General features: G+C 41.2%; 1 protein-coding gene across 1 annotated transcript in view; it reads left to right on the plus strand.

Moving 5' to 3' along the window:
• The window catches only part of PCSK2 (proprotein convertase subtilisin/kexin type 2), a 221,046-nt gene that overhangs the window by 143,185 nt on the left and 60,428 nt on the right, over positions 1-17,433 (plus strand). The window contains exons 3-4 of the mRNA XM_056567901.1: positions 11,642-11,755; positions 13,506-13,614. Of these exons, the coding sequence (XP_056423876.1) occupies positions 11,642-11,755; positions 13,506-13,614 (223 nt within the window). The remainder of the gene's footprint in view (positions 1-11,641; positions 11,756-13,505; positions 13,615-17,433) is intronic.

The following is a 17,433-nucleotide window of genomic DNA, read 5'->3' on the forward strand; positions in this document are numbered from 1 at the left end:
TCTACACAGAATGGTTTGCTGGCTAGGCAGCATCTTCAGAATGTATGCAATGTTTTCCAGTTGGGTTTTACCAAACACAGCTCTCTACATATCCTCACGTGACCCCGCATGTTGTGTTGTCCAATGTATGCCCACACCTCCAACTCTTGATTTCATTGGGAAAAAAAACTTTTTTTCCTCCAGACAAGAAACTCAGTGAAGAAACAGCAAGGATGATGGTGCTAGAGTAGTATTGAGGGAGTGGAACTCATCATCATGACATGTAGATTGTAAAACTGGAAAAATTTATTCACCTGATGCATCCTAATGGCTTGTAAATTGTGACCTGAAACATGAATCAGAAGGAAAAAAAATTGATTTACTGCTAAAGAAAGGCATGGGTTTAGTCTTGGGTCTTAAAACATCAAGCGGTGTATATTTTTGCTTGCAGGTCTTCAGAGCTAACAGAACAAAGGTTCCACATAGTAAGGGAAACCATAGAGGAGCTAAATGACGATTACATGAATAATAAAGTATCAATATATCAATGGATATAACACTCAGCACTGAGGATATTCTCTTATCAGTATACAAGTATAACAATGACTGATGTATGGCACGTGTAGCTTTATGTGAGGTTGTTTTGATATATCTAATTTGGATCCTCAGCTTTTTTTTATTTAATACCATCCTTAATCCTGCCTAATCCTACTTCCTCTCTGGTAGTGATCCAGTATGCACAGTGCAGCTCTAAAGTAAGCCAGCAAAAATAAAATACAAAGCAAATGTCATATCCGTGATATGAAGAGGAGTAAATGGAAGAATGTCATTTATCATGCCGTGCTTTTGCAATCATTATAACTATATTATAGAAAATGACCATCAGCTACTCTGTAATGTAATTTTTATAACTAGAGATAAATAGGGACTCAGTTTTTCTTTTAGATTTCAGAGCTTGATTGTAGACAGGCTAGACAATGGGTGAAACAATTCCTAACATGCTGTACAATGATAGTAAACTGCACTGTGCATGCAGGGGCAGATGGGCCAGTAAGTGTCCCACAGAATCATTGGTAGACCCAGGCTCTGACACAAAATGACAAGCCATTTAGAGTGAACTTCTCTTCACTAGAGTCTTTTGGAGGATGTGTTCATTTTCTATGTAGGCAAAGTTAAGCCTTTAGAATAATTTAATCTGATGTGCCCAAAAAAACTTAGCATGACAATGTCTGTCCCCCAGTCATATGTCCTTTAGTGTACTAAAAAAGGAGTTTAAAGGGGTACTCTGCCCCTAGATATCTTATTGCCTATCCACAGGACAGGTGATAAGAGTTCTGATCGTGGGGGTCCCGCCACTGGGACCCCCCGCAATCTCCCTGCAGCACCCGGCATTCGTTTAGGGCATCGGGTGCAATCCCGGAGGCTCGTGACATCTCAAGCCCCGCTTGAGACGACACGGCTACGCCCATTCAATGCAAGTCTATGGGAGAGGGCATTGACAGCCATCAAGCCCCCTCCCACAGACTTGCATTGAGGGGGCTTGACCATGGCGTCACGAGTGGGCCGTCACTGTGAGGACACGAGCCTCTGCCCCACATTGCCAGTCATCCGGCACGGAGCAAAGTTCGCTCCGTGCACCAGATGTCTGGATTGCCGCAGCGGCGGGACCCCAGCAATCAGACATCTTATCCCCTATCCTTTGGATAGTGGATAAGATGTCTAGGGGCGGAATACCCCTTTAAAGGAAATCTTTCACCAGTGTCACCTGCACTAACCTGTCGGCACCAACAGGTAGTGCAGGTGACACTGATGACAACGATACTTACCTTGTCCCGTTCCGTGCAGGGGATCTTCGGTAATCTCCTCCGTTAACTTCAGCTCTGGCCTGGCTTGGGGCAAGGGGGGAGCTTAGTGACTTTACCGCTGCTGTTCTTTAGCAGCGAGAGCCAGCAGAGTGCAGCGGTGGCTTGGGCATGGGCGGAGCTTAGTGACATCACCTCTGCTGGGTTCTGCTGCTATAGAGAACATCAGCAGTGATGTCACTAATATCCGCCCGTGCCCCAAGCTGGGTCAGAGCTGAAGTTAATGGAGGAAATTACCGGAAATCCCCTTCAGGGAATGGAACAAGGTAAGTACCGTTGTCATCAGTGTCACCTGCACTATCTGTTGGTACAGACAGGTTAGTTCAGGTGACACTGGTGACAGATTTCCTTTAAGGCTATGTTCAAATGGCAGAAATTCTGTTATTCTGCTCAAATTCCATTCAACAAAGCTTGTTGCAGAATTTTTTCAGTTTTGCAGAGTTTGAGCAGAATTTCCAAGTGGAATTTTGCACAGACATTCCCCCGTGTAAACATAGCCTTAGGAAGAGTGAATTAAACAATTTATAACTTAATATTTTTAAAAATTTGTTCTGAATTTAGAAAAAAAAATAGATTTTCCCCAATCAGATTTTTTGTGACTTGGGCAAAACAGTGCAGGAGCAGGAACTCTTCTCAAAGACATTGGGGGGCATTTAGTCAATTTTTTTGTTCTTTTTTTTTTCCGTGTATTTTTTGCGTGACCAAATTTATTACATGGTCGCAGGGCATGTGATAAATTTTGTGGAGGATTGACATTTTCCGAAATTTCACTCTTCACATACGTCAAAAAGCTACACGAGGTCTGGGCTGGTGTAGAATTGCGCCTTTTTGGGGGGAGGGGTTGCGACTTTTTTGCAAAAGTTGCAGTTGATAAATTTATTACCACTGCACAAGACAAACCCTTAACACCTGGCTTGTATGTTCTTTTTAAAAAAATATGTAAATTGAAAAGGTGCAAAAAATTGCCTGATGCGCAGCGATGTGCCGAAATAGAGACAAATCTACACACAAAAACAGCTCTAAAGACAATGATAAATGCCCTTATGTATCCTTGATAAAGCGTTTGCTGCTCAGTCAAAGTGTACCTGTAATGTCAAGAGATCTCTAAAAACCTGCATGGTTTGGTTAGTTTGACATTTCAGAATGGTAATAAGGTGATTTTAGTGCCCCCTTTGCCTTTATTGAGCACCTGGGAGTCCAATTCAAAGGTATATCTTATTTTCTCCATTTCAGGTAGCGAGACCTGGGCTGGATTGTTTGCCAGCAGTATAAACACAGTTACTTCCTCTCTTATGTCTCAGGACAGCACAGCACTTACTCCTTGGTATACCACCACACAGTGCTGATGAAATTGCACTGGACTGAACAGGGTGAAACTGTGCTGGGGATAATTTAAAGTATATCAATGTAGAAAGCATTATTTCAACCTTATCTGAGCCTGACAGAAACAGTTTTGGTCACTATTTTCTCTATCAGAAAGTTTCTAATTGAGGATTAAAGGGGTACTCCACTGGAAAACATTTTTTTAAGTCAACTGGTGCCAGAAAGTTAAACAGATTTGTAAATTAATTCTTATCATCTGCTGTATACTACGAGGAAGTTCTTTTCTTTTTGAATTTCCTTTCTGTCTGACCACAGTGCTCACTGCTAACACCTCTGTCCATTTTAGGAACTGTCCGGGGTTGAAGCAAATCCTCATAGCAAACCTTTCCTGCTCCAGACAGTTCCAGAGAGAAAAAATGTCATCAATGTACCGTGCTCTGGCGGCGGTACATTGATGACATTGTTTTCGATTTGGGGCCGGTCTTTATCTGATTTAGAGCACTTTATTCACCAGTTAAATAACAATGAGCACCATCTTAATTTCACTTGCACCATCAGCACCATACACATTGATTTTTTGGTTTTACAGATCAAGCCATTCAAAGATAGATTAATTTGTAATACATTTATCAAACCTACAGCCAAAAATTGTTATATTACATATAATAGTTGTCACTTACCACGTTGGTTACTTAATGTTCCAACAGGACAGTATCATTGCTTAAAGCGCAATTGTACCAATAATGACACTTTTCTGGAGGAAGCCGACGTTCTCACTAAACAATTCACAGATAAGGGTTATCCAGAAGAGACCCTAAAACAATCCTTAGACAAAGTAAAATTATTAGATAGAACAACTTTTTTCACTTCAGACAACAAAAACGTACAGAAAGAAAAACCAGAATTTAGAATTATTTTGCCATTTAATAGTTCACATAAAAAGATAGAGAAAGTGATCTCGAAATATTGGGAAATAGTGAGACAAGATAAGGTCATAGGAGAATCATTACCACATCACCCCCCTATCATATATACAAGGGCACCTAATTTGGGGATAACTCTTGCCCCCTCCATAAAACCACCCACCACTAATAAAGGAAAGGATTCTTTAAACTTTAAACGAAAGGATTCTTCCGTTGTGGGGCATGCAATAATTGTAGCACTACTTGAGATCCCAAAAAAACAGTAGAAGTAAAATCTTGGACTAACAATTTCATATGGAAAATAGATGAATGCATTACATGCAATACAAAAGGAGTTATATATATTTTAGAATGTGATTGTAAAAAACAGTATGTGGGTAGGACGAAAAGAGCACTAAAATTAAGAATAGCAGAACACATTAACAATATTAAAAAAGGATATTTAAAACAACCATTATCAACACATTTTTCAATATTCCATAATAGAGATCCATCAAACCTAAAATTTGTGGGATTGCAAGTCATTAAACCAGATTGGAGGGGAGGTAGCTATATGATCAAAATGTCTAGGGCCGAAAGCAAAATGATTTATGAGTTTGGAACGATGGAACCAAAAGGTTTTGAGCTGTTTGGATTTCTATAATGGGGTTCCCCTCCGACCACCGCCCGCCGTCATGTTCATACTCTTGTCGGCGGTCTGTGATTTGACGGTAATCTCATATGTTACAACATCTTTCCGTGCCAGATATTCCGTGGCATTTAATTTTATTTAATTATTGGCCATTTTTTTTTCATTTCATTATCGTATTGTTTATTTTATTCCATTTTAATATTTTATTTATTTCTATTTATTTTTATTTAATTGTATTTTTATTTTTATTTATTTTTTATTTATATTTTTATATTAATTTTTTATTATTTTTCATATTTATTTATATTTATTTTTATTTCTATCAATTTTATTTTTATTTTCACTATTATTTTCATTTCCACCATTATTATTATCAGTATCATTATTATTATTACTAATATTCCTATTTTTATTTTTATTTCATTTTTTAATTTTTTTATTATTTACTTTTTATTTCATATTTATATTCTTCATTTCATTTTTTACATCATATTCACAATATATTTCTTTTTTTATTACACATACATTTATACACGATTAGTGATTTATTTTTTATATACAAATCATTTTGTTCCATGTATTTATGTATATATTGTGTAGAATTATATATTACTAGAAAGGTACAATGCCTACGGTAGATATATGAATATAAAGTTACTATATAGTTATACTGCGGTCGACGTGACCGATATGGTTATTCGGAGAGACCAGATGTGAACAAGGTTCCATTGGATTTCCCTGAATAGTTTGGGAGAATTGCTCCGCTCCACATATTTGATATAGCTAGGGAAAACTTGCAATGGTACAATCCAGATATCGTGTTTTTTCTTTCTTTTTTTCTTCTTTTGATTTATCAATTTCCAACAGGTGTGATTTTATTATATAAACAGCGTCTTTCCTAAGTTTTAGCATATACACATTTCTACTGAGGAAGGGGTCAGAGGACCACAATTGCTAGCACCCCGAAACGCGTTTAGGTTTCTGGCACCGTTCACACTGGCACAATTAGTGTCCGCACTCTACCTTGGAAGTCCTGGAAACAGAGGAGTTAATCCAGCTCTATCTCGCCCTGCCAGGTGGCAATCTACTTCCAACTACCTCCCGCAGTCTAGGTCTCCAAGAGGGACGCTGCTCCCGGACTTACCACCGCTCCCGTGCTCACTGCCACTCTTGCCAGAGTTTGGGCATTTTATCATCACAAAGCAGCCGGAGAGCTGCCGTAGCCAGCGGTACGGAACATCGTGTCGCGCCCCCCTGCCACCGGGTTGCGAGTGCAGTGGGAGACCGTCGTGCCCCCCTGCCATCGGGGCGACGAGAGCAGCGTGAGACCGTGACATACGGTGGAGGATAATATAGCCGCCAGTGACTGACATCTAGCAGTGGTGAGAAACATCATTTGTATATACCATTCTTCTGGAGATTGACTCTCTATTTTTTCTAAGTGCACATATATCTTTACCAATTAACAGGACTTCCATAGTGTTTCCGGACCAATGGATTTCTGTACCGGAGTATTGGACTATATTCCGATTTTTACAATTCAGCATTTTTATTGTTTATTTGATATCTCACTAGGGACCAGTGGGAATATCTTGTAAAGTGCCAGTTAATGTGTAAAATTATTGATTATATTTTATATTTAATTTTAAAAAAATTGCATATTGACACTGTTATATTAATATTTATTTCCACTCCTATCATTATGCACCATGGTTGGTGAGGTCCTTGAGGTATAAGCTTATATTTTTGATTTTTATTTGGATGCCGGTGGGGTCTGCCTATAGCTTTAATTACCTCGGTCCATTTGTTGTGAGCTGCACCTTTATTGATTTTTTAATTTACAAATCTGTTTAACTTTCTGGCCCCAGTTGATAAAAAAAAATGTTTTCCAGGGGAGTACCCCTTTAAGTATTATCTGTGCTGCCAGCAATGCATGGCCAGCACTCAGAGAACATATCTATAATCTTCACAGCTTTATTTCCTGCTTGCATAAAAAGTCCGTACAAAAATAACAGCTGGTAAAAGTATATTTAAGCACAGGAGAAATGTAAGGAAATCTATGGGTTTCAGACTTTAATGGACCATTCTCATGGTCTGAATGACAATTTTTTGGTGGTATACAAATATAGATTATTTGTGCTTGTAACTAGTGTTGAGCGGCATAGGCCATATTCGAATTCGCGAATATTCGCGAATATTCGCATATTCGTAATATTCTCGATTTATTTTCGTATATGTGAAAATTCGCGTATGCGAAAATTGGCATATGCATTATATTCGCATATGCGAATATTCGCACACCGGTCTCACACAGTAGTATTAGAGCTTTCTTTACACCACACAAGCTGGAAGCAGAAAGGGATGATCATTGTGATGTGTACTGTGAAAAAAAAAAAAGACTATTGATAATTACGAATATATAGTGCTATATTCGCGAATATTCGCGAATTTGCGAATATGCGATATTCGCGAATAAAATTCGCATTGCGAATATTCGCGAGCAACACTACTTGTAACCATTGATATAGATAAAGAAGTGCAGAGGCATGCTGAACCTAGTGTCTTTGGGGTATATGGCCCCTGTAACTGTGAACTGTGGAGAAGCGTAATAAATTATATATGGCAAACAGAGGAATTTTTTTTTTTAAATCACTGAGTGGACAAAAGGATTTACTACATCTTCTCGCAAGGTGATCACAACATTAAATTGTTAAAGGGGTTATCCAGGAAAAAACTTTTTTTTATATATATCAACTGGCTCCAGAAAGTTAAACAGATTTGTAAATAACTTATGTTAAAAAATATTAATCCTTTCTGTAGTTATGAGCTGCTGAAGTTGAGTTGTTCTTTTCTGTCTAAGTGCTCTCTGATGACATGTGTCTGGGGAACCGCCCAGTTTAGAAGCAAATCCCCATAGCAAACCTCTTCTACTCTGTGCAGTTCCCAAGATAAGCAGAGATGTCAGCAGAGAGCACTGTTGCCAGACCGAAAACAACAACTCAACTTCAGAAGCTGATAATTATTGAAAGGATTAAGATTTTTTTAATAGTAGTAATTTACAAATCTGTTTAACTTTCTGGAGCCAGTTGATATAAAAACATTTTTTTTCCCTGGAATACCCCTTTAAAATGAACAGATGGAAGCATCTGTGGTAGATGAAACTATTCTCACAAAAAAAAATTCTGCAGTTACCTACAAAGCTATACGGCCTTTAACAGGTTTAGCTGTAGTGTTACCAACAAAATTGTGTGATTAATTAACACTCTTGAAAACCGCCCCAATATTACATTGACGTTGTTTTAGCCACATGGAGTTGCAGCAACATGAGAACCTAAAGCTTCCAATGACATCTGACATGTAGAACTTTTGGGGGCATTTATCATTATCGTTAGAGCTGTTTTTGGGTGATCTGTCTTACACTTGATGCTGTGCTACACCTCAGGCTATTTTTTACACCCTTTTGGTTTACATTTTTTGTAAAGATCAGGTTAGTCTTATGCAGTGGTAATACATTTATCAACTGAGACTTTATGTGAAAAGCTTTTTGTGTATGTGAAGAGAGAAATGTAAGAAAATGTGACTTGCACAAAATTTATCATATGCCCTGCGACCATTTAATACCGTATTTTTTGCCGTATGAGACGCACTTTTTCTTCCCCAAAACTGGGGGGGGAAAAGTTGGTGCGTCTTATACGGCGAATATACACCTATCGGGTCGGTCCCTGCGGCCATCAATGGCCGGGACCCGCTGCTAATACAGAACATCACTGATTGCGGGGATGCCCTGTATTAACCCTTCAGACGCGGTGATCAAAGCTGACCGCCGCGTCTGAATCACTAACCCGGCTGCTCAGTCGGACTGTTCGGGACCGCCGCGGTGAAATCGCGGTGTCCCTAACAGTTTATAAGGACACCGGGAGGGACCTTACCTGCCTCCTCGGTGTCTGCTCCGTGCCGGGATCCCCTGCATGGCCGGCGCTCTCCTTCATCACGTCATCGCGCACGCCGTCCCGTCATCCAATAGGAGCGGCGTGCGTAGCGACGTGATGACGGTGACGGAGAGCGTGGATCCCGGGGAAGAAGACGTCCGGAGCGTCGGGGACACTACGGGGACGCGGCGACAGCGATGGAGCGACATCCAGGGCAGCAGTGACAGGTCCGGAGCGGCGGGGACACTTGAATATTACCTCCTATACCATTGGTCTTCAACCTGCGGACCTCCAGATGTTGCCAAACTACAAGTCCCAGCATGCCCGGACAGCCAATGGCTGTCCGGGCATGCTGGGAGTTGTAGTTTTGCAACATCTGGAGGTCCGCAGGTTAAAGATCACTGTTGGGTTCAGAATCTTTTTTTTCTAGACTTTGCACCTTTAAAATTGGGTGCGTCCTATAGGGCGAAAAATATGGTACATTTGGTTCTCCTACACACAAAAAAAAGGTGTAGAAAAATGCTTCACACCTGAACATTTTACAGTAAAATCATTACATAAAAATGTATAAATAACCATGTATATGTCTGGATAGAAAGGATGTGTTAAGATTTCAGAAGAGTCTTTTCTTGGACTAAAATGTCATTGCGTTATTAGAATTTTAGTAGCTGCCTGACATACGGTAGCTGTGATCCCAGGAGGTGATGTCACTCCCGGAGCAATGAATGGTTCATAATACTTCTTCATATTTCTTTTTCGGTGCAGAGGATACACGTCCATCATCAGATGACAACTTAGTAATATAGTCTAAAAATAACTTTACAATAAATATCACCTCCTGATGGAGTCTGCAACATGAAAGACACAATTTTATATTGACATTTTGCACAATAAACCATAAAGAAGACACATAGCAGAACACATTGCCTTCAATAGCTATAACAATATACTGGGGAATTGACAATTATGGATGGTAATATATCAAGTTGGCGTGAAACGTAGGCTATTTTTAAAACTAAAGTTGCAACTTTGGTCATGAGACTCATAGATCGCAGAGTCGTGCTGCAACGTCACACATTGTGTTAATGAATGGTGTATTTTCACAAACAACACGCATGGCTGGGATGGGACACTTGCCAGAAACTCATCTTTGATGGCTATTTGGCCACATTTGACCTCAAAGACACATTGGGGAAGATTTATCAAAACCTGTCCAAAGGAAAAGTTGCTGAGTTGCCCATAGCAACTAATCAGATCGCTTCTTTAATTTTTGAAAATAATATGAAAGAAGTGATCTGATTGGTTGCTAAGGGCAACTCAGCAACTTTTCCTCTGGATAGGTTTTGATAAATCTCCCCCATTGAACATAATTTTTCGATCACACGAACTGGATGCAATTTGCAGTTGCTTGACATGTGTCAACAGGTAGCACTTGTCTAATGCTTATACTTATTTGCGATAGAAGTGTCATAATAACTGTGTAACAAACTCTTATATCAACAACATAATCTTTGAAGTGGGTCTGTTTCAGCTTTGGTTAAAACTTATAAGACCCATGGGAAACAGTCAGTAGAAGATTTAAAGGGGTATTTAGGGTATAAGATGTCTGATCGGGGGGGGACCGCTGCTGGGACCCCCCGCGATCTCCCTGCAGCGCCCGCATTTTAAGCGGGCACTACGTCTCTAGTTTCAGAAAACTCCGGGTTTCCGGGACTGGGGACGTGACGTCATGCCAACACCCCCCCCCCCCCCCGCTCTTGTTTTTGCCCGGAATACCCCTTTAAGCTAATGGCTAAGTAGATGAGTCTGGTCTGTCATGTTCCTCCTATAATTTTAATTTCCCTAGCTGCTATTAAATCATATAGACAGGGGACCTTATGTCCCCATTATAACTGTCCTTATGGCTTTTCAAAGAGTCAAATTTAAGTGATGCTCCAATTTGGGCATAAAGTGCATACATTGCTCTTAAATGTCGTTGTCTGTCTCTTTAGAGTATCATTGGTACTTTTAGGGGGCCTTTTGTTAATGGAAGTCATGGACCCAATACAACACAAACCATAGGTCCTAGAGAAAAAGAAGAGCTTAGTTGTCTTGTCTTGTCGTGTAAGTGAAGAAAAACCATCCTAAATTTAAAAGTATGTTTACCAAGCCAGTTGCATCTCCATACATGGGGTATAGAACCATCTAACGAAGACTTAGTGATTCATTTCACTGGGGAAATACTAATTTCAATTTTCCAAATACAGAGAAAAGTAAAAGTCATGGGATGTATCAAAAGAGACTCATGACAGGTACATAGCTTTGCCTCTGTATAAATGATTAGTCAGGCCGCACATGGATTATTGTGTCCAATTTTGTGCTCACTGTATATAAGAAGGACATGGCTAAACTGGAGAGGGTGCAGAGGAGGTCATTTAAATGTATGGGAGGATTACAGGACCAAGACAGGATATCAAGCTTGGGGTTATTTAGTTTGCAGAAAAGACGTCTTAGGGACGATCGGATCACAATGTACAAATACATGAATGGACAGTACAGAGATCTTTTTTATACCTAGGCCAGTAACCATGACAAGGGGGCATCCTCTTCGTCTAGAGGAAAGTGGGTTTCACCATCATCACAGACAGAGATTCTTGATGCAAGTTATGATACTAGATTTATGGGGATAGAATGTTGATCCAGGGATTTATTCTGATCACCATATTGGAGTATGGAATTTTTCCTGCTTTATGGGGGAATTGGCATCAGCCTCATAGAGGTTTTTGCCTTCCTCTGGATCAACACAGTAGGGTTCTAGGTTGAACTCGATGGACTCTTGTCTTTTTTAAACCTTACAAACTATGTTACTTTGTAAAACCAGAATCTGGTGGGGGCTGCAATGGGACTCTCAGGGATATCCTATCCAATAGAGTTTAATGGATTACAAGAATGCATATTTGGAGTGGAATAATATCAAAGAATTTTTTTTTATTACAAATGTATTTATTTTTTTAGGTAAGAAAAGTTGCTCAGCAAGAAGGCTTTGACAGAAAGAAACGAGGATATAGAGACATAAATGACATCGATATTAACATGAATGACCCCTTATTTACAAAACAGTGGTACCTGGTAAGTATGAAATGATTATGAAAACATTTATACATTGCATTTAGGGTAAACTTTATCATTTTGTTCAATTGCATTAATGTGGTCAAAGGTGATAGGAGGTGCTCAACCCCAAGTGCAGTTGTGCACCTATACTGGAGTGGAGGACCTGCACTTGTGGACCACCATATGGTTTCCCTCCTGTGGTAAATGTAAACAATGACATTAGCTAACCCTCAAAACTGATGTATAATTGAGACATTAGCCAGTATATCTTTGTATGAAAGACATACCTGAGCCCGCACACCACGCCAAGGTTTCTCAAGTGGTACGGGACCTAATCACTAACCTACCTGGCCGGATAAACAAAGCCAGGAACCAAATTACAGCAGCCTTTGGTCCGACTTGCAGACTGCTCCCCAGTCACCTCCAGTGTGGGCTAAGCACACGTACAATGGGAGGGGGGAGACAGGCTACAAGCCCCACTCTGGTTGGTTCATTTATAGCAGGCCTCAAAGGTGAAATCCTAATGCTATCCAGTAAAATAAAAGGGTGCATTAGTATAAGCCTTAAACAAAGAAAATCAGCTTATATTTACATGCAGGTGGTTATAGCAGGAAACTCTCAACCCCAAGTGCAGTTGTGCACCTTCGCTGGGGTGGAGGTCCTGTACTTATGATCCGTTGCTATGGGCGATCCCCAGCAAAAAATGCATACAATGGAGGATGCATGCAGACGGTCACAAGTACCACAGTGTTATCCTGACACCAGATAAATGTGTATGTGGATGTGCAATACATGATTAACTTTAAACAATTACATTAATGTGATCAAAGGTGAAGGAAAAGGGGGGTGATTCAAACTTTTATTAGGGAAGGAGTTAAATGACTTTTATTAACTTTTTTTCACTTTTTTTTTTGCAGTGTTTTAGCTCCCATAGGGGGCTATAACACTGCACACACTGATATTTTACTCTGATCCCTGCAAAGCCATAGCTTTTACTTTAATTTTCAACGCGGCGATCAACTTTGATCGCCGCGCCTGAAGGGTTAATAGCACGCGGCACAACGATCTGTGCTATTAGCCCAGGGTCCCGGCTATGAATAGCAGCCGGAACCGACCCCGTGTGATGCGGGGTCACGGCGTGACCCCGTTTTAAACACCGGGGCCGGACGCTGGGGGTGCAAAATTGAAAGAGTTATGATTTTTTAAATGTAAGGAGGAAAAAAAATGAAAGTACAAAAACAAAAACAAAAAAACTGGTCCTTAAGGGGATAAGGAAAAAAAAGTAAATAGTAAAACCCATATATCTCACGAATGCAGGGGTATAGCAATAGAATAAAAGCAGCATTGAAGTCAGGGTACCTGAGGCTACAGTTTCTCTTTATCAGCATTTAGAGAAGTGCTTTACAGCATCTCCATGGTCACAAGAAACAAAAGACCGGAAGTTTTTTTTTTTAGGCATGACCTGTGTGCTGAGATTAGTGTGTGGGGAGGTAAAAGAGGGGAGCTGAAACCAACCCTAACCTAGAATAGTTATTCTGGTGAGAAAATCACCAGAAATTTGTAAAAAAAAAATTCACAAAAAAAACTTTATTGTAGATGCCATAACAACAGTAAATGCCATGAAAACACTATAACCAAAGATTGCTGCATTATTTAAAAACAATACCTTTTAAAAGCTATGTTTGAATGTGGTTTCTTGGTTTGTTCAGCAGTTTTTTTTTTATGTCAGTAAAAAATATTTTCAAGTGAAATGTTGTCATTTTTTAAGATCAACACAGGTCAAGCAGATGGGACTCCAGGACTTGACTTAAATGTAGCAGAAGCTTGGGAGCTGGGATACACAGGGAAAGGCGTTACTATAGCAATTATGGATGATGGTAAGCACCACATTAAAGTTCTAAATTATTAAGAAAATGCCAAATTGTTATAACTACTGACTATAGTTCATGTATAATATAGAGCAATATGTTTAGTTAAGAATTTTAGTTTCTCATGAAAACCATTCAATACAATTTCACATTACTCTCTCATAACACTCAAAAGGCTTCATTTACATAACAATCACTGGCTGTTTACAAATAGACAAACAGTGTATATATCTAATGAAAGTGTCACAAAATCATGTTGTGAAAAGCTGGTGATCTCACGCCATACAGCTCAGAACATATTGAGTTAACAGACAAGTTCATAAAGGACATACCATATTTTTCGCCATATAAGACGCTCCGGCATATAAGACGCACCTAATTTTATAGGATAAAAATCTAGAAAATAAAGACTCTGAACCAAATACAATGTAAAGTATAGGACAGTGATCTTCAACCTGCGGACCTTCAGATGTTGCAAAACTACAACTCCCAGCATGCCCGGACAGCCGTTGGCTGTCCGGGCATGCTTGGAGTTGTAGTTTTGCAACATCTGGAGGTCCGCAGGTTGAAGACCACTGGTATAGGAGGTAGTACTCACGTGTCCCCGTCGCTCTGGACCCGTCACCGCTGCCCTAGATGTCGCCCTCCATCGCTGTTGCCGCTTCCTCGAGGTGTCCCCGTCACTCCGGAACGTCTCTGCTGCCCGGTATCCTCGCTCTCCGTCGCCGCAATCACGTCGCTATGCATGCAGCTCAAATTGGATGACGGGACAGCGTGAGCGACGACTTGATGACGACAAAGGAGAGCACCAGCCATGCAGGGGATCCTGGCATGGAGCAGACACCGAGGAGGCAGGTAAGGTCCCTCCCGATGTCCTGTAAGCTGTTTGGGATGCCGCGATTTCCCTGCGACGGTCCCGAACAGCCCGACTGAACAGTCAGGTTAGTGTCACTTTCGCTTCCGACGCGGCGGTCAGCTTTAATCGCCGGGTCTGAAGGGTTAATACAGGGCATCAACGCTATCGGTGATGTCCTGTATTAACCGCGGGTCCCGGCCGTTGATGGCCGCCGGGACCGACCCGATAGGTGTGTATTCGCTTTATAAGAAGCACCAACTTTTCCACCCCAGTTTTGGGGAAGACAAAGTGCGTCTTATACGGCAAAAAATACGGTATGTGTGTAATCTATTATCTTTCATTTATGCCAAACAGTGAGTTGAATCTTGTTAGCTCTAGGCATCAGTGGCCTGGATATCTGTGAGAGAAAATTATCTGTGTTCAAATAATGCAATCTTCACTAAAAATTTCAAGCATATCATTTGATTCCTACCACCGAATTTCAGCATGAGTGCTGCATATTCAGTTACCATAAGGATTTGTATGTGGGTCAGCCTCATTCAGTAAGGCTAATCCATGTCTTGGCTGCATGATGTGGAATCCTCGCAGATTCCACATCAAAAAAGTAATGTGTCAATTCTTATTTTCCCCAACATGGATTTAGAGTCTGCATCACAAAAATCCACACCGTGATTAACAATGCAAAATACGGACTTTATGAATACAAAATACGGATCTTTATGAATAAGGCCTAATAGCCAAAAAATCCTGCTTATGACCCCAGACATTATAGCTAACATTATTAAAGGAGTACTCCGGCGCGCACTTTTTCTCGTTTATCCCGTCTGGGCTGCAAAATAAAAGAAAACACACTTTCTCTTACCTGCCAACGAGCCCCCGGAGCTCCGGTACACTCCGGTACAGGTGTTCGGTCCCTGGGCTGTATTCCTCTTACTTCCTGTTAGCCCGACACGTCACACGGAGCTTCAGCCTATCACCGGCCGCAGCGATGTCCCGCCTCGGCCGGTGATAGGCTGAAGCTCCGTGTGACATGCCGGGCTAACAGGAAGTAAGAAGAATACAGCCCAGGGACCGAAACACCTGTACCGGAGTGTACCGGAGCTCCGGGGGCTCGTTGGCAGGTAAGAGAAAGTGTGTTTTCTTTTATTTTGCAGCCCGGACGGGATAAAAGGAAAAAAGTGTGCGCCGGAGTATTCCTTTAAAAGAAAGATGCTCCTAAATGTAATAGACGGATAATGTTGGTCTCTTTGCTATTCTAAAAGAAACAGCAAAGATTTTTGCAGGAAATTAGCAGATTGTATATATATATATTTCTGACCCAGGTACTGCAGCAATAAATGGATATGATCCATACAACTAGATGCCAGGGTGCAGATACAGATTTTTACCTGAAGATCCCTTCTACTCCACTGCCCATTTCTTTGATAACAATAGATTTCCTTCTTGAGTGTTACAGTCAGCACTGCGGTCAGACTTGCTGTCCGCAAGCGCATCCCTGTCTTTGCTGCCGGCGCCACTGCAATTTACATCCTGCGATTCAAATGCATGCAACCACCAGATCTCCCCTTACCTCCTCGTTGTTCTGTATCCTCCACTTTCTGTGCCTGCCGCCATGTAGGTCCCTGCCTCCTAGGGCATGCGGGCCAGCTCTTTAAAATTTAAAGGCCCAGCGCACCATTGATTGGTGCTGGTCTCATTTGACCCTCTGTAACCCTGCACCTCCTTTAATCCTTGCCGGATCTTTGTGCCTTTATTGCCTGAGAGCAAGCGTTTACTTGTGTCTTGCCTTGCCGTGTATCTGACCTCTTGCTATGTATCCTGACCTTGCTCCTGTGCTGCCTGCCTTCTCACCTCTTGCTACATGACCTGACCTTGCTTCATTGCCGTCAGCCCTGTTCTCCTGCCTGTCCTGACTTTGTCTGTGCCTCATCCTTCCTGTGCCAAATTATACTTCTGCTGCCTGTGGGTACAAGTCGTATCAGGGGTAGTGACCTGGGGGCCACCTGCCGCAGCAAGTCCATCCCGTTTTGCGGTGGGCGCTGGTGAAAACTAGCAGCACATTAGACTCCTCTTTCTGGCAAGGCCCACGAACCCATCCTCACAGGTTAGTGGATCTACCTCACCACAGCCGTAACATTGGGGAAAAGAGCAGCTACCTATATATTAGAATATTAATTTTTCAGATCATGTCATTTGTCCATTCCCTGCTATTCATTAAATTAACTCCTCCATGCCTGAGTAAGGGGAAATTGTAACACCCCATAACGCATAACAAGTTTTTTTCAAATAGACAACAACAATAGACTACACATTTGCTGGTTTGCACAGAGGTATAGCAGACTTTTTTCTTTTTTTTCCATTAGAAAACATTGTTCCCGTCTCCTCTTAGTCCATCTCTTATAGAGAGCACCATTAAAAATGTCCTTTTAATCCTTTTTAATTTTTATTTTTATTTACTGATACTGTGCTTTATCGCACAATGCATTTGGAAAGTCTTCAGACCCTATTGCCTTTTTCACATATTCTTATGCTGCAATTAGTGGGGTGGCCAGCTCTAGGAAGGAAAGGGAATAAGCATCTGATGGCAGGGGCCCAGGATTAGGAGAACCCTCACAATCTTGTGTATCTCCGGAATTTCACATTCTGGAGTATCTTTTTAACCCCTTGCCGCAAAACACCAAGTTTATACGGCACTGCGGCACGGGAGGGTTATGAAGTAAGGTCAGGAGCTGAGCTCGCATCATACCCGCATGGTCCCGGCTGCTATCAGCAGCCAGGATCCGTGGCTAATGCCGGACATCGCCGTTCCGGCATTAACTCTTTAGACATGGCAATCAAAGTTGATCACTGGGTCTAAAGTGAAAGTAAAAGCTTCCCGGCTAATTGGGACCATCGTGGTAAAATCGCAATGTCCTGATCAGCTAGGACGCAGCAGGAGGGTGTCTTACCTTCCTTCTGCGTGTCCAATCGGC

This window comes from Hyla sarda, chromosome 3, assembly GCF_029499605.1.
Source record: "Hyla sarda isolate aHylSar1 chromosome 3, aHylSar1.hap1, whole genome shotgun sequence".
In the NCBI taxonomy this organism is placed as follows: domain Eukaryota; kingdom Metazoa; phylum Chordata; class Amphibia; order Anura; family Hylidae; genus Hyla; species Hyla sarda.